General features: G+C 40.7%; 1 protein-coding gene across 8 annotated transcripts in view; it reads right to left on the bottom strand.

Annotated features, from left to right (window-relative positions):
- Positions 1-399: 399 nt before the first annotated feature.
- Positions 400-27,652, bottom strand: part of dtna (dystrobrevin, alpha) — a 28,081-nt gene continuing 828 nt past the window's right edge. Inside the window, exons 1-22 of one of the 8 annotated variants that reach the window (XM_080861200.1) lie at positions 26,570-26,739; positions 24,179-24,246; positions 22,140-22,220; positions 21,838-22,051; positions 21,450-21,535; positions 20,822-20,976; positions 20,611-20,716; positions 20,001-20,167; positions 19,659-19,783; positions 17,789-17,872; positions 17,505-17,573; positions 12,251-12,346; positions 11,262-11,343; positions 9,758-9,852; positions 8,560-8,673; positions 8,278-8,374; positions 6,087-6,246; positions 5,899-5,988; positions 5,715-5,811; positions 3,405-3,522; positions 3,239-3,277; positions 400-1,652 (exon numbers count right to left, since the gene is read on the bottom strand). In XM_080861200.1, the coding sequence (XP_080717326.1) occupies positions 3,260-3,277; positions 3,405-3,522; positions 5,715-5,811; positions 5,899-5,988; positions 6,087-6,246; positions 8,278-8,374; positions 8,560-8,673; positions 9,758-9,852; positions 11,262-11,343; positions 12,251-12,346; positions 17,505-17,573; positions 17,789-17,872; positions 19,659-19,783; positions 20,001-20,167; positions 20,611-20,716; positions 20,822-20,976; positions 21,450-21,535; positions 21,838-22,051; positions 22,140-22,220; positions 24,179-24,246; positions 26,570-26,586 (2,139 nt within the window). In that variant the 5' untranslated portion in view covers positions 26,587-26,739 and the 3' untranslated portion in view covers positions 400-1,652; positions 3,239-3,259. Of the gene's footprint in view, positions 1,653-3,238; positions 3,278-3,404; positions 3,523-5,714; positions 5,812-5,898; positions 5,989-6,086; positions 6,247-6,271; positions 7,184-8,277; positions 8,375-8,559; positions 8,674-9,757; positions 9,853-11,261; positions 11,344-12,250; positions 12,347-17,504; positions 17,574-17,788; positions 17,873-19,658; positions 19,784-20,000; positions 20,168-20,610; positions 20,717-20,821; positions 20,977-21,449; positions 21,536-21,837; positions 22,052-22,139; positions 22,221-24,178; positions 24,247-25,994; positions 26,049-26,569; positions 26,748-27,652 lie in introns of those variants that run through there. The other 7 variants (XM_080861199.1, XM_080861202.1, XM_080861201.1 and 4 more) reach the window with 7 other exon arrangements.

The raw sequence follows: 27,652 nt of genomic DNA, 5'->3' as shown, positions 1-27,652 counted from the left end.
GTAGTCTGTAAAGAGTTGGAGATGAATGTTCAGTGTGTATCTATTTAAGCGGTCTTCAAACGATCAAATGATTGGCCTTCGTTTGTGTGTTTTAAAAAAAACAAACAAACCTCGAACCCATATAACAATAATAAAGCCTAAAAATCAGTTAATTCATATGCTTTTGATGGCGCCTGAGCCAAGAGCAAAAATCTCCCTCCTAATATGCACATGACTATGAGATTCAGTGCCGGATGGCTGCTTTTATGTTACCTCAGATGGTGGGTCTCTGTGATGAATTATAGACAATAGGTTGAGGGCAGTCAACAGTGCATTTATGACAGATAATAAATGTGCACTGCCAAACCAAGCCAATTGAAGTGTGCCGTTCTGGAATGGAAAGGAGTTCATAGGCGAAAATTTTGATATTGTGTCAACACTTTATTATGCACCACCACCATGCAAAATCACTGCTATGAACTTGCTCAAAAATCAAACTAGATATTTCACACATTTATGATTTTAGATTGGCTCGCCACTTTTCCTAAAGTGACTGGGTAAAGTTTGGTGCACACTCAGAAAATACATTGAGTGTGTGTGTTTGTGTGCAAGTCACAAAGATTTGAGTGACTAGCAAAGGGAACAATGGCAGATTATCTATGATTTAACCTTAATTCATAAACCACTGATAGTAAATGCAGTTTCTTCGATGCCCTCATGGTTGTAAATCTTTAAGTTTGAGTGATTTGGATCCATTTGTGTCATCTCTTCTTCCACTTTAAACAAACATTCCAGACATCAGAACCAGTCATCTATATCTTATATTTAATTGACATTTAATAGACAGCATACATGATTGCAGACCAGTTCCCTCTGCAGACAAACAAACCCTACTAGTATCAGTATTATCATCTCCAGTGAAGACTTCCAGCATCGCTGCAGGTTTTGTTGAAAGCTACATGCTGCACTGACAGGTTGAGCAAACTCCATTGAGAGGTCATCCAATCAGCTAAGGCAGTGTGAGTTATTATTAACACTAATGTATCAAATAAAACAAACGCATCTGATTGGCCAGCTCAAAAAAAAAAAAAAAAAAAAAAAATGCCAAAGCAACTCAACAGCAGCTGTAAGAAATATACTAACATTTGTTCATGGTAACCTGGCCAGGGCAACACGTTTACAAAAGATTTCAGCTTTGATCATTTACATCATCATCATCATCATCAGCTCCAACGTAATCCCAGGCTCATTATCACAAATTATAAAGAAGATGACAACAATTTGACTTCAAAGAATCACGGTGTCCACCCTGTGCTAACAGTGCAGTTGTACATTTGCTAAACAACTGATATATAGAAAAAAAACAAAACAAAACAAAAAAACCCCGATAAAAATTAAGAAATAATTTCCCAAAATTGTGTTCTTTCCTTTTTCTGTTTTCTTCCTTATGGCACCTGTGGTATAAGAGACAGCTCAGGAATTAATCTCTTTACATAAGCTCACAGAATTACCTTAAATATGTGCTTGGTTAAAAATATATATCTTTACATAAATGTATTTTATGGTTGGATTTAGCATAACTTAAATTCTTCATGTCCGCAGTGCTCTATACTGTCGGCCAAACGTCGTCTCGTCCAGTGTCTTCAGCTGTTTTTGCTTTTCATATTGCTCGCCTGTGAAGAATAAGGACAACGTTAGAAGGCGTGTGAGTGCGTTATTCAGACAAATCCCAGCTCTGACAAGTGTGCTGGATAAGCGGTAAACAAATTGGATTGATGGAAGGATGACTGTACTCCCATAGTAACATCAGTACTGTAGCTCGTTTGTGCTTCATCCGTCTGCCATGTGGGCAAACGATTCATACATTTCATGTAGAGATCAACTTAAACGTCTTAAAATAAGCCTGATACATCATCTGCTCTTCACTACATGACTGGTGAAAAGAATATATAGCAACATCTGTAGAAAAGTAGAAAGAAAAAAAGAACTTCAGACCAGCTCTTTATTGAAGGGACAAAGTTTTGCTCCCTAAATCATGCACACAGTTTTCAAACTAAGGTGCATTTATTTAAATTTTACTGGAGTATCATCGTAATCTGCTGCTTTAAGAACTTTACATAGATGGAGAGAGGTTTGGGCCCCAAGTCTACATTTGAGACTCTCACAGTGTGTGAATGCGAGATTGAATGAATAGTGGAATTGTAAAGCGCTTTAAGGGTCTTGAAAAGCGCTATATAAATGCAATCCATTATAACTTAAATAATAATAATAATAATAATAATAATAATAATAATAATAATAATAATAATGCTTATTTAACAGCTTGCTATGAAGCTGAAACGGTTCTTCAAACAATTAGATGTCCATCTAAATCCAACTTGGCTAAACAGGAAAATGCAGTTCTTATTTTTGAGATACAAATTACTGAGGTTTTGACACTTCATATCGATTTTAACCATTTCCCACCAAAATTGTTTTAAAGCATTTATTCTGAAAACTGGGAGACAAAACCAGAGATGCACATTTTTGCCAGTTTAGCTTAAAATACAACAAAGTCAGCGTGCTCAGAAGAGTTTGAGGCAATTGTTGAAATTGAGCATGTTACCGCATGTTATTCACAAGCTCAGCATGATTCTCTGCTCTGCGATTGCCAAAACCCCCCAAAAAACTCCTGGACAACCTGCTTCATGGATTTCAGGATTGACAGAAACACCTTTTTAAATTTTGCCTTCACTTTTCTGTAGATCAAACTTATTTCTTAAATGCTCAAACTCACGTCCAGTTAGTCTAGCTGTCCAGTTCTTGGACGATAATAAATTAAAAAGGAAACAAAGAAACAAGGGAAAAAAAACAACAGAAAAAGTAAAATGGTAAGATTGTAACTAAAAGATATCATAAAACATCCAAGTCCAGGCACTTAAGGTCAGCTTGGAAAAGTAATAAAATGTCTTTATTTTACTGGTAGATATTTTCAGATAAAAATTTTTTACCAGTGTATACTGGCTTGTGCCTTTTTTAGGGCTTAGAGATACAAAGATATCAACAGAGCAAGCCTCAGACACCACAGCTGTGCAGCAAGTACTTGCATCATTTTCTTTTGCCTCTAGGGGCAATGGTAAGCCCTTAAGGACATCACCTGACAGTTGTTGAATTATCCTTTGGCCAAGCACTGCACTGAAGAACATCATGGAAGTAATTCAACCCTGAGAGTGTCAGGTATTCAAACTGTTACTCTTGCTGACAGGTAGAAATAACTTACCAGTCACCCGGACCTACGTGGTCACTGCTGCAGAGTCACCTGCGCCACATAATTAAAACCAGCACAGCAGGTCAGAGCAGGTACTGACAAGGGGCAATTTAATAATTCAGAACACACAATATGCCACCTTCTCCTGCTATTTCAGTCTTGGAAAGCTATAACTCACCATGCACGTTTTGTCCGTTTCCTGCCTGTGCTTTTTCAGTTCATCCAACTGGAGCTCATCCTCCAGCTGCCGCTCCAGATCCTTCTCAAAGCACTCCTCATCGGCAGCGCTTGCAGGCCTGTCATGAAAAAACAAAGCAGTTTAAAACTGGGAAAAAAAAGGGATGGATGCGACTGAATAGTTCTCTATAAAAGTCTAATATATGACCTACGTATAAAGTGCTTGGTGTACTCAAAACGGTGAACTGCCTGAATGCTTTATGAAATACAACTAAAGTTCTTGAATTTGCACCCACTCCACTGACATTTTAGCCAAATCAAAGAGAAAATCAGCAGCATTCATAACAAAATTCCACATTTTTATAACCCGTACTCAAGCATAATACTGTTCAAGATGATCACAAATAAGAAGAAGGTGCATGGACTTCCTCTCAGTAAGTAAAACAATCTCACTGCCCTAACTGTTCTCAGTCCCACAGACAGCTGAGCGAAGCAAAGGGCGTGCACGCCCAGAGCCCTGGAGCCAGTGCTATCACTTGGTCTTCAGCTTTTTTCCCCCAATCCATGCATCATTATTATGAAAACTGCAGTAATGGGATTTTAAAAACATACAGTAGTATAGTATGAAAGGGTTTGAAAGGTTAATATATGATCAGATTAAATCATGTCATAATAGTGTAGGTTGTAGCTGTGGGTTAAATGTCAACTATCCATTAACGTGAGGAAAGCATAAACAGTTTATGGGAGAAAGGCGCACTCAGCAGGTCAGCAAAGCATAAACTGTCAGCAACAGCTGTGGGAGTGCTTCAGTTCTGCCTCCTGTGCGGGGGGGGGGGAGGTCACGTGACGCTGCTAGCTGAAGCTCACAGGAGAACTGCAGCTTTGACATTGGATGATAGTGTTGGAGCAGGAGTGTCGGCGCTACCAGAGTAGGCTCAGACACATATTAGCTGCACCCTCTGACGTCTCCTGTGGGGGATAAGGGAGCTTGTTGTGGATTTCAATCATCATTTACCCACAGCTAAGGCTATCTGACGTTTCCTGTCGGCGCCTGCTGAGGTGAAAGGCTCTTTTTGCAAAGGACTGTTTAGGATTAGGATAACGTAAAGATGCCTGAAGAGGCCGTCACTTATCGCTGTTCAATCAAAGCTGTCAGGAACAACTTGAGCAATGACTCCCCCCCCCACCCACCCCAAACAGACAGAAGAAAATCTGTTTTCGGTGGGATAATCCACCAAAGTTTAAGTCCCTCACAAGTATATACTGCTTTTGCATGGGTACATATTATAAATGTAAATAATGTCCAAAGTAGTAATTTAACATGGCAAAACAGAAAAGTTCAAAGCACTACACGGTGCATTTATAAGCAGCCTTTGCTATTGTGTGATCAAACTCGACTCTTTGCATGAGTGGGTTAAGTCGGCTCGTGACAGGTTTGTGACCACGGCACAAAAAAACAAAAAAAACCAAAAAAAACCACAAAAAAAAAAAAAAAACAACCCGGTTGTGATAAACCGTCCACTGTGCCCCGATGCACACGGTCGCAGCCCAGAGGCGGCAGAAGCCAGAAGACACCTCTGTGTGAGTTCTTTAAAATTCTTAGATACTTTAATCTGAAGGGCTTGAAGCCCCCCAAAAATGTTCAGAAATAAACTAATATAAGAAAGAAGATTGAAAAAAATCTTTCTCGTTTATCTTTTGAACTGAGCTAAAATTTCAAACTGTTTGTACGGGCCTAAAATTAACCAGACTTTAACCCTCCACCTCTTCAGACTCTTCTCCACCTGCTCCATACTCTCGCTACAGATCACAATGTTGTCTGTAACATCATAACGCACAGAGACTCATGTCTGATCTCATCTGTCAGCGAATCCATCACCATGACAAACAGGAAGGCGCTCAGAGCCGATTCCTGATGTAGTCCCACCCTCACCTGAACCCATCTGTCACTCCAGGTGCACATCCCGCCTCTATCTCACTGCCCTGCGTGTCCTGCACCACCTTTACATACTTTCACTCGTGAATTCCTCATGCAGTACCACAGTTCCTCTCTCACCACCCTATCATATGTGTTCTCTAGATCCACAAAAACACAGTGAAGCTTCTTCTGACCTTCTCGATACTTCTCCATCGACACTCTTAAAACAAACCTCACATCTGTGGTGCTCAGCATGACTCCTGCTCAGTGCTCGTCGCCTCTCTTATTAACCTAGCGTCAACATCTCTTTCTTATATCTTCATGGTATGGCTTGACAAAAAAAGACTGTGTACTTTTAATAACATGGCTGCTTTTGCAGTATCTTAAAAGTACCTTGGTTTGTAAGTGTAGAAAGGATCTGAGGAGTTTGTGGCCAGTAGTTCACGTCCAAAATCTGAATCCACAGTGCTCTCCGTTTCACTTCCACCCTCTGTTTATTAAAAAAAAAAGATAATAAAAACAGTTAATGTATAATAAGTCTGAATGTGACTACTGTTTTCCCTCCATTCATCTTTACCTGAATTGAGCTCCTTAACCAGTGATGACATTGTATTAGTGATGGAGTCAGCAGCAATGAGCAGGTCATTTCTCAGATTTCTCCTTGGACCTTTTGCGGTCAAACAAACAAACAAAAACAGTTTAAAGTGGGATCCTGTGCAGCTTCCAATAACAAGGACTCAGACCGCTGTAGTGTCGCTGTGTTACCCTGAGCGAAGGCCTCCTGAACGTCCCCGCCCACGCCCATGAGTGAGTCCTGAGGTGTGTGAGTCGGGGTCGTGCCGGCAGAATCCGAGTGGATTGGTGTGGGAATTGGCCGGTTGATGGTGTGGCTGGGTGAAGAGCGCGGCGAGCCGGGACCCTGAGTCTAAAGGATGTACACATTTAGTTTTTTGTGTAAGAAGAAAGCCTGAACGACTCCCATGCAGTATAAGGTAACATGCTGCTACAAACAGAATCACATTCTTAAAAACCACTTCAAGTATTTGCAGAGAACAAACCACAAGATGCTGAATTAATATTTATCAAAGTTTCAACTAATCCGGAACATCATTTGGCATGTAAAGAAATGGAAAATGTCCATTAGTAAACAATTAGGTTTCATATATGGTGACCAATGACACATTATATTGCCAGAAGTATTCTCTCACCCATCCAAATCATTGACTTCAGGTGTTCCAATCACTTCCATGACCAAAGATGTATAAAATCAAGCACCTAGGCATGCGGACTGCTTCAACAAACATTTAAGAAAGAATGGGTCGCTCCCAGGAGTTCAGTGAATTCCTGACAACCTGACAGAACACCTTTGGGATGAATCTGAGTGGAGACCGTGAGCTGGGCCTTCTCATCCAACAATAATGTCCGACCTCAAAAATAGTCAAAATTTCCCATAAACACTCCTAAATGGCATCGGAAGGTCTTCAAAGAAGAGTTCAAGCTATTATAGCTGCAAAGGGTGGGCTGACATCATATTAAACCCTATGCATTAAGAATGGGATGTCACTCAAGTTCATATGCCTGTGAAGGCAGATGAGAAAATACTTTTGGCAGTATAATGTCTGCATCTGATACTGTGGTCACATTATTGTGAGTATAAGACATGTTGTTCTAAAGATATACACACAATGCATTTACAACAAAAACACTTTTCCAAAAGGGACATCTCACTGGTATTGTATGTACGGTATTTATTTCTTGCAGATGCCACACACCCACACCAAAGGTTTCATTTCGAACATGCATCCTGGTCTCTTTTTCCTCTCTTTCACACTTATAGCTTGATTCCGCTCCTCCTCCTCCTGCTAAAAAAAAAAAAAAAAAAAGAAAAAAGAAAAAAAGGAAAAAAGAAAGAATGTCTGACGGCTCATGAAACAGCAGCCATGTCTGTAAAATCGAATCGCACTTCCGCAAAGACCTGGTCAGCACGCGGCTTCCTCGTGCAAGTTTAGTGGATTAACATTGATCCTATTGGGCTAATTAGATTAATATCTTCCCCACTTAAGGCAGTACTGCAGGCAGGCTGTGCAGGCTTTGGGAAACTTGTATTATGTCGACTATAGATCAAGCTCACCCCCCATAGTAGAGGGTGGCAGACATGTCTTCTAAAGCATCCTCTGAATTAAGATCCCATTTAAGTCTGCAATCCGGCACCACTGAATGGCATTGGAAAATATGAAGGAGGGCACAAGTTTTGGATTTTAAACTGTATTTTCACAAGTTTTACAGCTTTTCCTAGTGATAAAGACCCACCTTTATCACTGTTCTCTTTTACAGCAGTTGAATTCACTTTTATTTATAAAGCGCCAAAAATCACAAAAACAGTCATCTAAGGTGCTTTATATTGTAGGACCCTAGAGTAATAAAGAGAAAACCCCAACAATCAAACAACTCCCTTTGAGCTAAAAACTGGCAACTGGGGGAAGGAAAAACTCCCATTTAACAGGAAGAAACCTTCTGCAGTCCAGGCTCAGGGAAGGTAGGCCATCTGCCATGACTGGTTGTGGGTGAAGGGAGGGAGACAGAATAAAAGACACACTGTGGGAAAGAGCCAGTTTGACATTCCCGAGCTATGATGAGTCCTCACAGCTAAGAGAAATAGTAATACAAGGAAAAATCCCTTATTGGAGCATATTGGTCACCACCTGCTGTAAAATAATAATAATAATAATAATTATAATTATTATTATAATTATAATTATTATGTATATATAAGCTCACTATAGCCCACATGTCCATGTTTTCTATGTAAACAGTCTGCGATGGATATGATTCAGTCCAAGAAACTCTGGAAAAAGGAAAAATAGCGTCTGCTCCTTCAGTGATCAGAAGGAATAAAACTAAACTGTTCACTATCTGACTGCACTGCGCTCAGAGATAAAAGGCACATCTGTAGTACCTTGAGAAGCATCATTAGTTGCTCCAGCTGCACCATGAGTTCCCTGCGACTCTCCTGCAGAGTAGACATTCTTTGTTCAAGCTCATCTTTGCGTTGCCTAACAGAAGAAACAAGTTGTACAGCATAATGAAGCCACAATGTCACGTCAGTGGCTCAAACAACCCCCCCAAAACATAATGAACATCTGCAGACTGAAAAACATAATATTCATTACGCATGTTCTAAGCAAAGCTGTCTGTCATAACCCATTTGCATTTGGTAACGCGACGTAGGCGGAGCTACCTGAGGAGTCGTAGCTCAGCGAGCAGGGTGGGGTTTTGCTGGCCCCTGTCTGGTGGCGGCTGGGAAGCTTCCTCATGCTGAAGGCGCAGTCGCTGGATTTCCTGGAGGATTTCTCTGCGATGAGTACAAACATGTGCAAGTGCCACGTCAAACCGCATTTCTGACAGGAAGTCAACAAGATGATCTAAACCTGCAGTAACTGGTATTTCTGTCCACTATGAGGCAGCAGAAACAAGCTGCTCATCAGCTCAGTTATTTATAGCATCCAGCAGACACAGAACAATATAATTTTGTGACTATATCAGTTCAACTATCGCCTTCTCTCAGCTGTTTGGTTTCAACTTCTGTAGGAAACACCTCAGCAGCTAAATGCTCCAATACGAAACCCCTCTACCTTTTGAATACTGGTATACTGATACACCATTGTAGTGTCCACAGGCCAGTATCTGGTTAATAGTACACAAATATTTATTAGGCAAAATGAATAAACAGTTTGACTTATGGATGGCAAAATGTAATTTTTTTTTTCCAGTGGTGGAAACAAGAAAAGAAGTCATAGATCAAAAATACTGATTAGAGCTTCCTAGTTTTGTTACTTTTTACTCAATTAACTGATCCTAATCATATAAATACAATAAAAATATAATATTACTACACAGGTTGAAATAAAATTTAAATCTCTAACTTCAAACAAGCTTCCATAGGAGGAAGATAAATAGAGTCATTAATATTTTTTTAAGCTGATAAGTCCAAATGTCTTTGGTGCAGACACATCAGCTCAGGGAAAAAGGATATGATCCAAGGTCTAGCTAAAATGAATGATTACAGCCTTCTGGTTCACATGTTTTACTCACCTTTGCCTCCACCTCAATATAAATTTCCCTAATTTCATTAAACATAAATTTTTTCACAGCTACTTCTTTTATATTTCTTAATAGTCTTTGTAGAATCATATTTTATGTCTTTTTATTAGCAATTTTAAACCACTTCAAAAAATTATTCAAGAATAATATAACTGAAATGAAATAGGTTTTATTTCCTTAAATAATGACTTTCAGCTGCAGTGTTTAAGTTAGTATTTAATGGCAGCCTGGAGTAGTGAATGCTTTTTGAGGTCTGTTCAGAGATGCCTTCATTCTGAGAGGTAAATTTCAAAAGAAAGGAGGCGAGCAGTTTCTCGGACGCAGCCATGCCAAACCTGTTTTTGCTCTCGAGCTCGGCAATGAGCTGTCTCTGCTGTTTGTTGGCATCCAGAGAGCAGGGGAGGTCTGTGGGGACCCTCTGCTGTTGAGCCTGTTGGTGAAACCAAGCGAGAGACATCACGTGAACTGGCTTCACCTCTAGGTGATGTCATCCACCAGCTTATCACATATCTCACAGGAGGGAACAAAGCAGTTAAGTCACCAGCCATCCATCAAGACCTCCGATAAGAGCATGAGCAGGCACACGGCTCTGGTTAGCACAGGTGGCTAATGTCTCTTTAGCAGAAATACAGATTTAAAAAAAAGAAAAAAAAAGAAAAGAAAAAAAAAAAGGTGTTTAAAAATACTCTAGTAAAAGCTGAAATACTGATTTGACTAATTTACTCAAGTATAGTGAAAAAGTACAGGGTGTGAAATGTAGTCTTAGTATAGTAAGTGGCTCTTTGGAGGACATTTCGATCAACTATGTGTGTGCAAAAAAAAAAAGAAAAAAAAAAAAGGTTATTATAGTTGAAAAAACCAAAACCAGATGTTAAAAACCATTGTTGTTAAGTCAGATAAAATCATTTCCATTGTAATAGCTGTACTGATCTTCCCAACTCTTGCTAATGACTTACATACAATAATATTTAAAAAGTCTAAAGTCTAAATTAAATAAAACATTTTCCCACAACAAAACTGAATTTAAAAACTAAAATGTCAAAATTAAATAAAAACAAAAGCTAATCATAAAATACAATAATAACTGGTGCAAAACTAACTGATACTTGTCATGTTAATACAATGATAAAATAGTATTAGCACATGAGAAATCAAACTAACTTCTAATTCTAATAAAAGTTTTCAGCTTGAACGTCTGTTGCCCACGCTGTGGATGGGTCACTCTGCCTCCACATCTAAACCGGAAAATGAGCCCAGTCGGGGGTTACGGTGGGATTTGGCTGCTGTGGGAACAGATCAGTTGTAGTGGTGGCGTGTAGAGAAGAGAATCACTTAGAAATTAGTCACAATAATTTCTACTGTGAGCTCCAGTAGATTTTGTGTGCATGCTGCGAACACCTGACCTGTGAGTACTCTGCTGTGGCAAAGTTTAGAGTAATGAACTGTGTTGGACTATTGAGGAGTAGCTGTGGCGTTCATGGTCAGTGTACCAGGGCAACAAACAATTTGAGTTTGAGCCAATGATGCTAATTAGATTCACTCACTGAATTCCACCTTTACACTGTCTAAGGGTTAGAAATCAGCTGTTATAGTTCATGTAACATGAACTATCCAGAGTATAAATTTCTAGTAGTAATATTTCCCTCCTGTATTGGTTAAGAATGATAACAGAATGATCACCTTCTTGACTGTAAAAAACAAAAAAACGAATGAAAGCCTCTAACGTAGAGTAGCAGTAAATGTCAACTCGAGTTTATGTTGTTGTTTTTTTTTTTTTTTTTTTTTTAAACTGGACAGTGATGAAAGATGTTTGTGTGAAATGGATATCTTTTATCTCACCGCAGCATCAGCAGCCAGTCTAGCAGCATAGCGAGCAATGAGACTGTGCTCGTCATCTTGATGGTTACTGCTCTCCAGCAAACTGATCAAGAGGAAAACAGAGACGGGAGAAAAAATACACAGCACAATTAATTTAAAAAGAAAAGTGTATGTGGACGCAACATGAGCACTCGAAATTTTAAAAAAAGCAAATAACTTTTACTTTTCTGAGTCAGATTCGGCATGAAAGCTTCGACAGGAAGTAACACTAAGCTAGTCGCGTGAAACGCAAATCAATAAATTAAGAGGGGTTAAGTAAAAAAGTGGAGATACAAAGCAATCAATCGCTTTGTATTTGAAAGCTTATCTAATTACAAATACAGTAAAAACAACAAAAACAAAAAGCAAAGAAACCATACAGCCCTGTATTTACACATTTATGCACACACATGCGTACAGTAGGGTCAAAAGCTGCTACAATAACACAACATGTTATCTGGAAGTCATTCACCAATAAAACACACATATAGGCATTTTATCATAGGCCACACAACAATAACAGAAAATATGTCAAATCACCTGCAGTAAATTAAAATGATTAAAAGTCACAGGATTTACAGGATCAAACAAACAAAAGACTAATAATTTGATACCAGTTAACTAAACTAATCTGTATTGGAAGTTACACAAAATTAAAAAGCTGCCACTTTTAACTTGATAAATTTCACTCAAAGACAACACATGTACACTGCATGGAGTTATAGAGTCATAATGTTGGAAGAAATAGACCCTGTTACCCACTTTGGATACAAATCAGTCAGAAACACTGCCGGGGAATGCAGAAAGGGTCAAAGGTCAAAGCAACCAGCCTCTAAAACAATCTGACAGCATGCATCGTTAGGACTGTAACACACTCGGATTAGGTTAGGGGGAAAGGGGGAAAGGCGGCAGTTCAGCGGAGCACATAGTTTCCACTAGTGTTTGGCAAACACAGCGGCACACCCACTAACCATGTTTTGGGGTTGTTTTGGAGTAGGTTCACATAGAGGCCAATGAGTACATGTTCGTCAGCAAGTCTATCGGCAACATCGAGGTTGTAGTTCAACCTGGAACAGTGCAGGGTTTCACAAAACACAAGACATTACGTTACACAGGTGACAACGGGGTTGAGTGGGGACGGGAAAGAGTGAGGGAGGCAGGGAGAGGACACGACAAAAGAAAAGAGGAGGAGAACAGCTGAAAAGCAGCCATTCATGGGTGACCAGAGCGAAACAAGGCCATATTATGTTTGGGAGAGACACTGCCGATGAAGGCTAAGAGTAGACTGAGGGCATGCCAAGCAAAAAACAAAAACAAAAAACAATTAGATAAATACTCTACAGGTACTTAGTCATCTATTAGTAAAACTATCAAAAGTCTATTTATTGTTTAAACATTCACGTTAAGTCAGGTGTGCATGGCCCCTTTATAGAGGCCACCCACCAGGATTGCACACATCTCTAATGTAGTGACCATGCGGTTTAAACAATATTTTCAATAGCAGCTTCTTTTATTAGCATTTACAAGTACATGTATGTTATAATGTCAGAAGAAAGCAGCGATTACAAGGGCAGCATCGTATGCAGGAATGCCCAGCCCTGTCCTTCAGCTCATCCCAAACCAGCAGAGAGATGTAAACTCTCACGTGGGTCTATCCTGGAGCCTCCCCCTCTATGGACACGTCCCATCTAGGAGGCACCCAGAAGGCATCTTATTTATATGCCCAAACCTCCACAGCCGTCTCCTTTCAATGTGGAGTAACATGGACTCTACTGTGAGTCCCTCCTGAATGATTGAGCCTTTCACCCCATCGCTAAAAGAGAGCCCAGACACCCTTGAAATGGAAAAAAAAAAAACCCCCAAAAACCCCAAAAACAACCCCAAACCCAAAGGCTACCACATAATTATCATGGATGTTCACTAGCCAGTACAGCATACTGACCAGACCTAGCTCGGACGTACGATATACTGTATGTGATGGAAATCAGCTGTTAATGTTTAGGACAGCTGACGTGATCTAAATGAAACACCATTCATTTATTGTTAAAAATAAAATCCTTTTGTTTTTTAAATTACCTTTATTGGGCAATTTATAGTTAATTAGTGAAGTATTAAAAGAAAGAAAACCATGAGATAAAACAACGCTCCGAGTGAAGTTCCAGATATATGCATGGATATATTAAGAATTTATTAGCACAACCCTCGATGGCAATTGTTCCCAGTGGCCATGCATGGTACTGCAACAACAACACCACCACCACCACCTTTTTTGGAGATCTGGGGCCCGTTCTTCGTACGTCGCTTACTACATCCAAGATCAAATGACACATCCAAGATCAAATCATCGCGCTAACCGTGAGCTCGCTAATCCGGTTCCCCGAACACACCTGTTGTTGACGATTAGTACAGCTGGACGCAGTAATGTGACATCACTGGGTGTCATAAAAGGGGCTACGCATCGATAGTAGAAACAGTGATCGGCAACCCTCTGATTGGTCGGCGAAAATGTCGAAGGAGCGCGCTCGGCTCGGTATTTTTCGGCAGCAGAGCAAGAACTCATGAGTGAGGGATTTCAGGAGTTTCAGAGTTTAATCAGAACGCAAGGGAACACTGCAAAGGCTGCAAAAGCAAGGAGAGAGGGCTGGCAGAAAGTTGCTGACAAATTAAACTCGTAAGTAATTTAATAATAATAATATATTGGATTTATATAGCGCTTTTCAAGGCACCCAAAGCGCTTTACAATGCCACTATTCATTCACTCTCACATTCACACACTGGTGGAGGCAGCTACGGTTGTAGCCACAGCTGCCCTGGGGCAGACTGACAGAAGCGAGGCTGCCATATTGCGCCATCGGCCCCTCTGGCCAACACCAGTAGGCGGTAGGGTAGATTTATTATATTACACTATATTATATTACATTATATTGTTATATTATATCCTCTTTCACATTAGAGCCACAACAGGACCCACTAGAACATGGGAACAAGTAAAAGTGAAATATAAGAATATTCTACAGAATGGTAATATTTATCACTTATATTGCTTTTCGTCTCTTGGAAAGAGAGCCTGAAATAATCTGTTTGTTTGTTTATAACAGCAACCAAGAAAAGGGCAGAGCAAAAAAAGACAGGTGGTGGTCCTGCACCCCCTCGTCAACAAGTTGGTTAAGTAAATAATATCCTCACGGGAAAATCGATATCTCTCAATGAGCACACTGTCGCGCTGAGCTAAAGGATCCTGTCTGTCCCGCAATATACGCTGAATTCTGAGGACTCTCCTTATCAATCTTGCACCTTCCGCAATGGGTTGCTCGCGTAAACGGACAGGACATGGCTGCGACAGGCTTCCCAAATCCACCTTGGCTTTTATAGCCGTGGTCTCTCATCTTGATTACACGAAGTAATTTACAATTACTACTCTGAAATATGAATTACATCTGTAATAATCACATACATGTAATAGAATGTTAATAGTACATTTCCCTTTTTTAGGAAATGACCTGTATGTATCTGTGTGACATCAATAAAAGGATCAAGTGCTGCATTATCTTCAGTTACATTGATGTTATTTATTTATCGCTGTTGCTTTCGTATAAATGAAGCGGACATACCTGCGTGGCCGCGATCTAATCCTGTTTACATAAAGTAAACCTGCTCCCGAGCAGGTTTACGCTTACGGCTCTGTTGCTATGACAGCAAGTCCCGGATGAGCTTCGGGGAACCGACTGAACGGGCCCCTGGGGCCTGTTCTTCGTACCGCGCTAAGTGAGTTAGCTGGATTAGATTGTTGACGATTTCGCGTGATCCTGGATCAGTCGGTTCCCCGAAGCTCATCCGGGACTTGCTGTCATAGCAACAGAGCCGTAAGCGTAAACCTGCTGGGGAGCAGGTTTACTTTATGTAAACAGGATTAGATCGCGGCCACGCAGGTATGTCCGCGTCATTCATACGAAAGCAACAGCGATATTCCACCACTGTTTCACCATAAATAAATAACATCAATGTAACTAAAGATAATGCAGCACTTGATCCTTTTATTGATGTCACACAGATACATACAGGTCAGTCCCTAAAAAAGGGAAATGTACTATTAATATTCTATTACATGTATGTGATTATTACAGATGTAATTCATATTTCAGAGTAGTAATTGTAAATTACTTCGTGTAATCAAGATGAGAGACCACGGCTATAAAAGCGAAGGTGGATTTGGGAAGCCTGTCGCAGCCATGTCCTGTCCGTATACGCGACCAACCCATTGCGGAAGGTGCAAGATTGATAAGGAGAGTCCTCAGAATACAGCGTATGTTGCGGGATAGACAGGATCCTTTAGCTCAGCGCGACAGTGTGCTCATAGAGAGATATCGATATTCCCGTGAGGGTATTATTTACTTAACCAACTTGTTGACGAGGGGGTGCAGGACCACCACCTGTCTTTTTTTGCTCTGCCCTTTTCTTGGTTGCTGTGATGAACAAACTAACAGAGTATTACAGGCCAGTATTACCTTGCCAAGAGACGAAAAGCAACCTAAGAGATAAATATTACCATTCTGTAGAATACCGGTACTCCTGTATTCCACTTTTACTTGTTCCCATGTTCTTGTGGGTCCTGTTGTGGCTCTAATGTGAAAGGGGATATAATATAACGTATTATAATGTAATGTAATGCCATATAATATTGGATAATATCGTGTCATATGATAGATCTACCCTACCGCCTACTGGTGTTGGCCAGAGGGGCCGATGGCGCGATATGGTAGCCTGGCTACAACCGTAGCTGCCTCCACCAGTGTGTGAATGTGAGAGTGAATGAATAGTGGTATCGTAAAGCGCTTTGGGTGCCTTGGAAAGCGCTATATAAACCCAATCCATTATTATTATTATTATTATTATTATTATTATTAACCTACGAGTCTGATTTGTCAGCAACTTTCTGCCAGCCCTCTCTCCTTGCTTTTGCAGCCTTTGCAGTGTTCTCTTGCGTTTTAATTAAACTCTGAAACTCCTGACATCCCTCACTCATGAGTTCTTGCTCTGCTGCCGGAAAATACCGAGCACGCCCCTTCGACATTTTCGCCGACCAATCAGAGGGTTGCCGATCACTGTTTCTGCTATCGATGCGTATCCCCTTTTACGACACCCAGTGATCGCACATTACTTCATCCAGCTATACTAATCGTCAACAACAGGTGTGTTCGGGGAACCGGAATAGCGAGCTCAGAGTTAGCGCGATGATTTGGTCTTGGATGTTTCATTTGATCTTGGATGTAGTAAGCGACGTACGAAGCACAGGGCCCAGAAATGAGACACCTCATACACTACCCTCCTTGCTCTTTAACATGCCATAACAACACACCTCCCTGAACTACAGGTACATTGTTCTCATTGTTGTGCCCCCACCCTGCCTCCCCCCTTTCTCATTTCTCACGCCTCTCATTAACACATGGGGGTCTGCCCGACGCTGCCAGTCCTCAACCGCAGCCTCAGATCTGTTCTTCTCCCAGGATGTGGCCCCTGCTAGTGAATTATTTATTATGACATTTCACCGTATACTGTCCATGCTTCTAAACCTGTAAAGTCATACATTTATTAACAATAATCCTTGCTGTCTTTAGTTGTAGTCAGCTACCAAACTTCTAAACAGGCCCTGTAGCATATGGGATTATCAGCCTGTTCAACGGCGACTTCAGTGTCAGTTATGAAAGCGGGCAGTGTGCCCAAGAGGAATGCTTTCATCTCTCAAGTGCAGGTACAGAAGTGCACAAATTCCTCTCACTTGAAAAATCAACTAAACTACATCTCCTAAAACAACATTATTACCGACCGAGGAAGCGCCTTAATCCCACTTTGTCTAAAACGAATATACCTACTCACATACACCGTAAACAATGAACCTGGGAATATATAGCATAGCATATGAGCTGACTGATGGTAACATTCAAAGAAAATGGCAGTTAGTGTTTCCCATATTTGTGTGAATGAAGAGATTATAATAGGCACTCTAAACGAAGCGCCAATGATCTTCATGATGCATGCTTCATCTAGCGTCTTTGAAACAGCCCCTAGAGAATAACAGTGTACAGCCTTCTATAAGAAACCCGGCTTGCTAATAGTTTCCTCAGGATGATAAGCACTCTAGTTAATGCGTATGATTATCATCTATATTAGTTTGCGCATGCATTCGCGCTACAAAGGCATTCTCATATGCACACCTATGCCACTTACCCTCTCCCTTTCAGCAGATGTGGAGCAGCCCCAGTCAGGGGCTTTCTCTGCCCAACAACATTATTCTTGCTGTAAGGCAAGCCATTTACATTCAGCTCGAGAAAACACATTAAATGGTGATGCACAAATCTTCACACATGCACCCACACCATCAAAGACTTCAGGAAAATAAAGACCGCGTGGGTCATGGAGTTCACAGGGCGCAGGGTCTTTAGGGAGCACGACAGATTGAAAAGATCTGTTGTGAAATCCAGGGCACCCGTTGTCAGCTGGGATGTACTCACTTTTTGGTGGAGTAAGGGTTCCCTGATGTAGGCATGGAGTGGGAGAATGAGTAGTCATTGGTGATGTTCACTGGTCTTGGTGGCCTGGACAGTAAACACGTGTTAGATTTTAATTTGATCTGACAGAAAAGCTAAAGAGACAGAAAACACCAGTTAGTCTTTCATTCTTGAGGATTTTGCTCAACTGCATAATCTCTGAATTTCCACTTGAGTGGTTTATACAGTATGATATCATGTAGGAGAACATGCAAGAATGAATGAATGAATGAATGAATGAATGAATCTGGGAATTAAACAAAACAGTGTTTGGGACACGTCACAAGTGGGGAATGTGAGTGGATGAGTCTGACTGTACACGATTAGCACAATACAAAGGAATCAATCTACAGTAACAATCAAGTATGATTCATATTAATCAAAGCAAACTCACCACGTATCTCTATTGAGGAATGTAAAGAACAAAGAAAGGGATAAATACTTGATTACATTACAGCAGCACAGGAAGAGACTATAATACATCAAAAACAATGAAAAAAATAAGAATGAAAACTAAATTGGGCATCCACAGAAGACAGTGCCCCAAATCTACTGAGTTTATAGCATAATTCAGTGCAGTGAAGAAAGTGAAGAAAAAGTGAGTTTTTAAATAACTGAAAGTAGCGATGCCAAAGTACAGTGTACATATAAACCTGCTGGTTTGTAGATTAGATTACAGGTCAGGCTCATAAAATTGCATCCATGTACAGAATCCCATTTTGTTTCATGCATGCATGAAAATTTGCACACTTCCGGTCACCTCTACAAATTAAAAAACAAAAACAAAAACCCTCACACCTTATGTTAACGTCATTATTAGTGTTGTAAAATCTTTTTGATTTTACTTTTCTTTCTTCTTTTTCTGAGCCTGAATTAAAACTATACTCCGTTATTAATTATTGTCTCTTTAGACATGATGTGACTTATGTGCACCATTAAAACGACGGTAATGAACTTTTTTTGGTTGACATTTATTACCAAATTACAGTTTTTCTGATAAGTTAAAAGCAATTTTCTATTTACCTAGTTTGCTATATTAGATATAAGTAAAACTATTAAAAAACTGTTTTTTCTAAAGAAAAACATGATCTTCCATTTAATATCGAGCAAAATCAAAGATCAAATTATATTTTAATCCTAGAATCTGTTTCTTAAACACCTTATGGCAGTCACACTGTATATGTTGAAGGCTTTTACTGTGAAAGGAAGGGACAGGAAGAATTTATTTCTTCAATTCTAAAATATATTAATAATCAAACTTTCGGATCTCATGTTATCTTTACCTCTTAAACTAGCATTGAAATCTATTACCCATCTGATTTTCTGTAAATATGTTGGCGGCATCATTCTGAAAATTTTGGGTCATTTGCAGGCTATAAAACTGGGACAATTAACATAACAATTAACTTTAATTGCAGGAATCATAAAAATGGAATAATCAGTGTGTTGTTTAGCTCTCAGCACCAGAAGTGACTTTATGTCTGTAAGATGGGCTTTAATAGGCAGCAGCAAAGTGCTTAAAAGTCTATGCTTTCATGCCTGATATTTGTTTCATTATTTATACGACGACACTAAACATCAAGGAAAAAGTAGCAGCAGCGCTGCAGATTACAAACAATCCCAAGGCTGTAATTAAGCCTGATTGATCAGTTGACCTAAGAGATTGACTGGAATCACTTCAGACCAAGGAAGCAGCTACAGGATCATTACCAGCTGAGGGATCAATTTAAAACATTTCAAGGTTTCAAACTGGCACTGAATGCTCTGAATGCACATTCCTCAGTTTCAGTGTTATAAAGGAAAAAAAAAAGGGAGCGAGAGCAGATGAACTTACACAATATGAGCTAGGTTGAGAGGTTTATCTGGCATTTCAGGAAACAAGGGGTGAAGAGGCTCTCTGCTGGATGCACAGCTCAATGACTTACTGAGGGCGTGGGATAACTTCTTAGCGGGGGATTTCTGGGTGATACACAGAAGCAAGGTGACGGTTGTGAGGATGAGAGGATGCTCATTTCTTTTTCAAAGCACACGGTAAATCACCACGGTAACACTGTCACCTGGACTGAATCTTCAGATTCCTCATGTTGTAGCGAAGCAGAACAAAAATAGCCACAATGACTGGTCCAGTGCAGACACACCTCCCCTAGCCTCCTCCCCCCTTTCCTCCCTTCCTTACCCATGACGTATACTCCTTCATTTGGTGCTGGTTGCTATGGGAACCGCTGGCATGCCCCCTCCAGAAGCAGTCCTGACAGAGCTGGTAATTATGACATTGCTGGCAGCGGTAGCGGAAGCCCATCATACTCTCAGTATGGCAGTAGGAGCACTCGACCGGGTGAAACACTGCAGGGAGGAGAGGAGGAGCCAGACACAGACACACACACACACACACACACACGAAGGCAGATGCATAAGCGCACACACACACACCAGATGTGACTGTAAACCCAGATATTTTGCACATTGCAGAGAGCTGATAATAAATTTTCATTAATTTAAGGACAGATGTGCTGGGATATCTTGCACCCCCCCCCCCCCCCCCCATTTTGAGCAAATAAACACAAAGCAGCACAGCATTGAGCTCTATATGTGCACATACACTAGTGTTTCTTCTGCTCGTGATGATGAGTGCATCACAGATATACACACTCATACACAGGGTGTAAGGTCCCAGTGGGTCATCTTTACTGGAGGTGTGTCTGTGATGGCGGTGACTGAAAGACCATGATGCAAAGCCGAACTTCCCCCGCTTGCGCTCCAGCTAAATATTCTTCAGCGCGCCTTACCGTTCTCCACGTTGGCGAGGCGGTGCATTAGCGGCAGCCACACCAGACACTGAGGGGGCGGGTCTGACATCAACGTATCGAGGAATGTGTTGAGGGAGACCTTTTTCTATTGACGTGCAGCGCAGAGAAGAGTGAGATTCACCCACACCGTCAATGCTAAAGCAATCACACACTTACTGACATCAAAATGCTGCGGGCGCCAAACCCTCACCTGCTGCGCAAAGCACGTTCTCGCAGCTTGCTCGGTGTAACCAAACGAGGGTCCCTCGAAAACCGCCATGGGCAATTTAAGAGCCTCCCTCAGAAACTGGTCAAATTGCGAGTGCACCATTATTCCAGCAGAATCTGATATGAGTGAAAAAATATCTGGAAACAACGCAGAGGCATTACACAAATTAATCAAACTAATTGTTGGCTGCCACCACAGTCGGCTAATTATAGCATTACACAATACAATTATCCCACTTATTTGTGAAAACAAATCAAAGTGCAGCAGTTATACAGATCCATTCTAACTATACACCAACCCTCCTTTTTACCCCCCCCTTTTTTTTTTTTTTACAAGCTGCTGCCCCCAGAGATTTGTACATTGTGTAATAAACCCTATCCTTCACATACAGTAATGAATAATGACTGCTCCCGGCCATGAAGAGCCAGGGCAGTGCTAGTGCTGCTGCTACTTGTTTTAAAACCAGAGCAGACAGAAAAAAAAACAGGTCCTAATAATTTTACATTACTTAGAATAGGAGGAATTCACTGATTTATTACTGGCAACATAGGCAATTATAATTTCATTTTTCACGATTAAAAGTAAGATAAAGATTTGTTGTGTTTCTTACATCTTAATTTATCCAGAATTTTCCCACCACAGATGGTTGCGAGGGCCATTTTCACAACAAAGATAGATGTCTTGCCGTGGCCCTCCCTAAAAGACAAAAGAAAAAAACGAAAACATTAAGCTCATGTATTCTTTTAAAAGGAGCTGTGAAGATGTAGGCTGCGTAGTGTTCCTGCTATAATCGCATGAAATCAGCTGTGTTTGTAAAAAGCATGTGCATGAGTCAGCCTACAAACTTATCCGCTCTACATCCGCGTGTTGTGACATTAGAAGGGGAAAAGAGTCTGGATTTTCACGGTCACATTTCAAGCCGCATCAACTCACGTCAAAACCTCCGAGGTGAAAGTACACAACCAGCAGCCGGCTCGTCACGTGACGCGTTTACTCACGGGTCATAGGCTGCCAGCAGGAAGTTGAGCAGCAGGCTGATGGACTGTTCCACGTTTATCTGATGCGTGGTGGGCATGCGCTTGTTCAGCTGGTAGAAGATAGTGGACAGCACAACTTCTAGACGAGCCACGGAAAGCTCAGCGTTGAGGTCTATGGCGTTGAGGCCGTTCTCCCGGAAAGCCTCGATGACGTTCCAAATGTCGACCAAATGCACTGAAAACAGGAAGACGTCAACGTAAGCCTTTTTGGCTCGGCCACGTGCAACATCTCAAAAAATCAATACATAAAAATTCATACGCACAGTTGCATTTCTTCTGCACAAATCTGAGTTTGCAGGCTGTTCTGTACGTCGACAGTCGTATAGAATCCAAATCCTGAGCCCCTGTAGGAACATCACTCTTTAGTCCTCAAATGACCAAATATGTGCCACTGATACAAGTGATAGTGATTTTTATTTTATTTTTTACTAAATTACAGTTTTAGGCTTTATTGTAATTTCCCACTTCTTATCACTGCATTTTAAAGTTCTGCAGTGAACCGTAGCTTAGATACTTGGTGCCTAAAATGACTATGAAAACAGCTCAAGTTATAGAGATGAGTCGGGGTAACTCCTTTTTACATGAAAATGACTGAACACCATAATTACCTTTGAACATTTTGTCAATAAAAGAAAGAGCACATGCATGATAGACACAAATGGAGCCATTAAAAAAAAAGTATTCCTGTACAAATTATAACAGGGGGGAAAAGGAACAGGAAAACTTGTTCAGTCATTTCAGTTGTTAAAACAGGTTGGTCACTTGAGAGTTAATACTGAAAATGGAATACAAACTGTTAAATATTATATATTTAAATATGCCATTGAGAAAACAAGATATGACTAAAAAGAAAGTACTCTCTGTCAACCAGGCTATCATAAAATTGATCTAGTCCTTAAAAGCTTAATTTTTAGTATAAACGAACCACCTCTAGCAGCAACAACATGAAGCAGTCATTTTCTGCATGGCTTTATCAGTCTCTCACATCGCTATGAAGAGATTTTGATGTCTGGGCAAAGACAGATGCCTTACATTTGACTCTTTACACAGAGGATTTCATGGTCGACTCAATGACTACAAGGTGTCCCGGTCCTGTGGGTGTAAAACAAGCCCAAATCGTCACCCCTGCAACACCGTGCCTGACAGCAGGTATGAGGTGTTTGTGCTGACATGCTGTGTTTGGTTTCTACCAAATATGATTCTGTACATTCTGGCCACACATTGCCACTTTGCTAATTGCATTTAACATGCTAACTGAGGCCTGCAGAGTTGAGATGTAGCCCTTGGGTTCTTTGGATTCTCTTATCATTGCAGTCTTACCTTGGGGGTGAATTTGTTAGGCTGTCCACTGTCTTGAATATTTTCCACTTCTGAATAATATTTCAAAATGTGGAAAGATGATTTGAAAGCTGGTTGGAAAAAGCCTTATAACCCTTCCCTGAATGATGGGCACCAACATTTGCTTGTATATCATCATCGCTGATGTCTTCCCTCCTTGCCATTGTGTAACACACACCTGAACGCTCCAGCGCAACAAGCTGCCAAAACTTATGATTAATAGAGGTGCTCACATTTGCTGATGATCAATTAATCAAATGCATTTGATTAGCAGCACCTGGCTCCTACTTAATTCTACAATCCTCTTAATTCCTATGAAAGCAGTAAAGATGTATTTAGGTTTTCTGCTTCTGCATTTTGGCTTTTTTTTTTGCTAAATAAATAATGACACAGTGTAATATATCATGTTTTGTAGTTTATCTCACGTTGCATTTACCTAGTTTCAAGACCTAAGAGCCAGATTATTTTTTATTATGTCCGGTGTGTCTCACAGTGAGACAGTTCTGGGTTTAAACTGCAACTCTAAACTGGTTTGAGCTGCGAATGTGGATATTTTCACTTTTAAGGACAAGATAAACCCCACCATTCATCCAATGTCCACAAAGCAGCTCTAAACACGATGAATGGGAATACTTACCGGATGAAAGGATGGAACTAATCAAAAACTTGAACAATAAATGTTTTTTGTGAAAATATTTTATATGAAACAGTGTTATATTAATGAGCTGTATTTCAATAAATTCAAATTAGCGCCTTCACACTGTGTGAACAGACAGCATGAGGTCATATTGCAGGCCTGTGTGTATAAAAATCAATGTGGTTGACACTTGATCTTTATGATATTTGCTGTACATGAAACTTACAGAGAGACAGGGAGAGAGAGAGAAAGAAATTGCCAGTTTTACGGTCATTGAGTTAAACAGTCCAGCAAAGATCACAGTGAGCTGCGGCCCTGAGCACTTACTCATCTCCACCAACAGTTGCCTTCTATCTGCCATGGTGTCAACGCTCTGCCCGCAGTCTTCAATCATTCTGATCAAGAGGAGAGAAAACAACGTCAGAACCCGAGTGCCTCAGCATTAGCAGTCGCAACCTCAGGGTGCTCTTCCTTAAGCTTAACATCAACATTAGACACACATCGTTATGACTCAGCGATAATGGCAGTAGATTAAACTCTTGACTTTTAAAGCAATGACTCCTAACCTTGATACAAACGCAGCTTCTCTGTTCTGGTTATCCAAAGTTTAATCAGTTGTGGATATCCTGATAATTCAGCTAAAAGTTGGCTAAGTCTTTCCCCTGACTTTTTCCAAACAAGGGGACAGATTTACTAAATGAGCACATGAGCACAATTCTTTGCAAGGAATCGCTTGATATCATTAATTTTGATAACAAGCATGTCTTATTTCTTGCACTTTTTTCAGCATTAAATATCGATGCAATTAGCAGAAAACTGCATATCCCAAATATTAATAAATGTTTGCACACCCAGTTTTAATATTCTCCTCGCAGAAATGCATATGCACCAAGGTCAGTAGCAAAAATCCCACCTCTTTCAACTTAAAATATCCAAAAAAGTCTGCTTTAGATTGCAGGAAGGATGACAGAGATGCAACAAAATTAAACTTTCACCCGTGACATGAAGGTTTTGGCGCTTTCTCAAGGTTAAGCACATGTTATAATTCTTGAGTTTGCTACGACAGCAGAAGATTTCTCGTGCACTTCACCATAAAACTGCTAAGCATTGCTTCCAATTTACCAGAGATAATAACAGCATTAAGACGGCTACTTTATTTTGGTATATTAAGGACAGACAGCAACTGACAGGAGCTCATCAACCTGTTGATGACATCCAAATTTGGTACAGGACATTAATATTATTAATATTTAGTCTGGTGAGGTTTTAACGTGGTTAGCCAGTTATTCACTTCAGATATGCCAACAGCAACACAGATCAACAGTGTTTAGTGTATTTATCACAGTTCCCTCATTTTTTGTGTTTGGAAAGGCTAGTAAAAGGTCACTGCTCTTTAATTTCCCTACATAAAGAGAAATTAACAGATAAAAATGATGCCATGCAAAACTCACAAGAGCTGTCGGTGTGTAAACTTCTTAAAAAAACAAAACAAAACAAAACATCAAAGGGAGCCAAAAGGGGCCCACGGCTTATTGTGCCCCATCATCCCACTGCAGGACAATCCGGCCGTGATAACATCATACTATGCTCCAAATTTGAGAGTATTCATATTTGGTAAACTGCAACCTGAATGCAGCGCAGTGCGGTGGTTATCAAAATATTTTTAAGTTGGACAAGGAGAGGAGTTTGAAAGGGGCAGAGCTGCAGAGAGAGAATGCTCACAGCATGCCTCGCTGCACACTGTCCGAGGCAATCTAATACACCTAGTCATGTGGTTTTGTTGCTATGGCAGCAAAGATCCTAGCCGCTTCACTCGTTAAAACACACACTCATACACACACACACGCACATATAACACCTCCCACTGCAGACGAGCAAAGTTTGTAGAGAAAAGTTTTTCACCAGTAAATATCTTTTATGAGATAACGGTCGGCGGGCTGATACTTGAGCGCACAGTGACACTTCTTGGGCGAGTGGCTTGAAGACGCTTTTTCTGTGAGACAGTCATTCAGGCATGCTTTTTCAAATTACTCTGACAGTAATTGGTAGACCCAAATATTATGCTGCAGATATGCGTGGTGCAGAAATTAGAATTCACCTAGTGTTAAAAAGCAGACAACACCACAGTTTTCTGGCCCCCCACCTCCTGCTTGCCTTCCTCCGATTCTTGCCAGTGCAGTCAGTCAGTTATGGAGCACTAGGAATGTTTGAAATCCATCCATTCAAGAGGGGAGAGATTAAGCTAATAAGTTAACTTGGAATTATAGGATAAAGTGCAGTATTTCAGTAAATTACTTCACAATAGAGCACAGATCAAAACGGCCACAGAGGAATTTCAACGCTGCCCTCTAATAAGACAAATAATAAATCTCATCAGTTTAAAGAGAATGATGAATACAACCACAGCGCTTTTAGATGCAATTTAATGTCAGGCCACTGCCAGCAGCCACAAGTCCAATGTCATCATGAAAGCAATGGATATTGAATCCCATTTATCACTTCCAGACTAAGCAAATATAAAAGTGTACAAATATACAGCATTGTCTAGATTAAAACTGATACCCTTTGCCACATCACATTCAAACACATCCAGAGTGCCAGCTACGTGACCTTCTGCGGTCTGTTTTCATCCTTGGAAATAACTGAGATTGATACAATCTATTGCCAGAGCTGATATTAAACCAGTGCAGGGGAAGGGAATGACATGATCAACCTTACCTTTCATAAAGCACCATGTTCGTATCCCTTTCCCCCCCCTTTCCTGAGCAGAGTTATTACAAAGCCAGGTCGCCCTTTCTCCTAAAACAACAGTCCATGACACAAACTCCTTTCAAACAAAATGGGCCCATACGGGCGGGCCTATCCGAACACATCTGAAACTAGAAACTGTGACTCCGAATAGAGCATGTGCTGTCACTATCTTTAACTACAAATGAGAAGGTGCAACATTCTTCTACAGCTTTGCCGGCTCTCTAGTTGCAGACCCCCACAAAACATGGTGCCCGACATCTGGCCCTGGCAAACATTACTCACTCTCTGTGGCACTGCCACACTGGAAGTATTAGAAAATAACTGCCCTTAAAAGAGCAAATCATCTTTTACCACTAACAGTCCAGAGTTAGCGTGACTCATTCCTGCAAGACTCTTGGCCGCGTTTAGCCCTGCCACTCTCTATCCCCCACCCCCTTCCTTTTTTACACTGCACAGCATTTCTGCTGGACAAATATCAGACCAAAACAAGCCTTATTAGTAAGTTATTTACATTTTTGATTCTATTTCTGCAGCAGCTCGATTAAGAAAAAAACCAAAAAAAAAACCTGAGGAGAGTGCTGTTAATTTATGTCCTCCGTGTACTTGGACCAGGCTGACAAGCAACAATTCCAAACACAAGCACTAGAGTTACAGTCCAATCTGTGTCGCTGGCTCGGGACAGTACATCGCAGCTGTTACCACTGATTGGCCAGAGTTATTTTTATATCACGAGACTGAACTACATTGGCATCCAAATCCCATCTCCAGACAGGAATTAAAAAATAAAACAAGAGGGAAAAGCTGCACTGCTGACTAAAGGTAATCAGCTGTTCTGCTCTGGTGTAGTAAAGGTAGTGAGACGAGTTCTCCTCATGCCTGGTACCAGCTGGTGATGTCTGCCGGTAGGGCTCTCTGTCACCTGCTGATGATCACCATGGTTTCAGCTGTAAAAAGGGGAAGAACTTTGCTACCCCGACGTTAAAAGAGTGCAGACACTGATTTATGGGTAGCAAGTGTCCCAGTGAGTTCTTTGCATGAATTAAGAAGCTT

This window comes from Rhamphochromis sp. 'chilingali', assembly GCF_963969265.1.
Source record: "Rhamphochromis sp. 'chilingali' genome assembly, chromosome: 16".
NCBI classification, from domain to species: domain Eukaryota; kingdom Metazoa; phylum Chordata; class Actinopteri; order Cichliformes; family Cichlidae; genus Rhamphochromis; species Rhamphochromis sp. 'chilingali'.
Note: the sequence above shows the minus strand (reverse complement) of the source record. Positions and strands in the feature narration are given on the sequence as shown.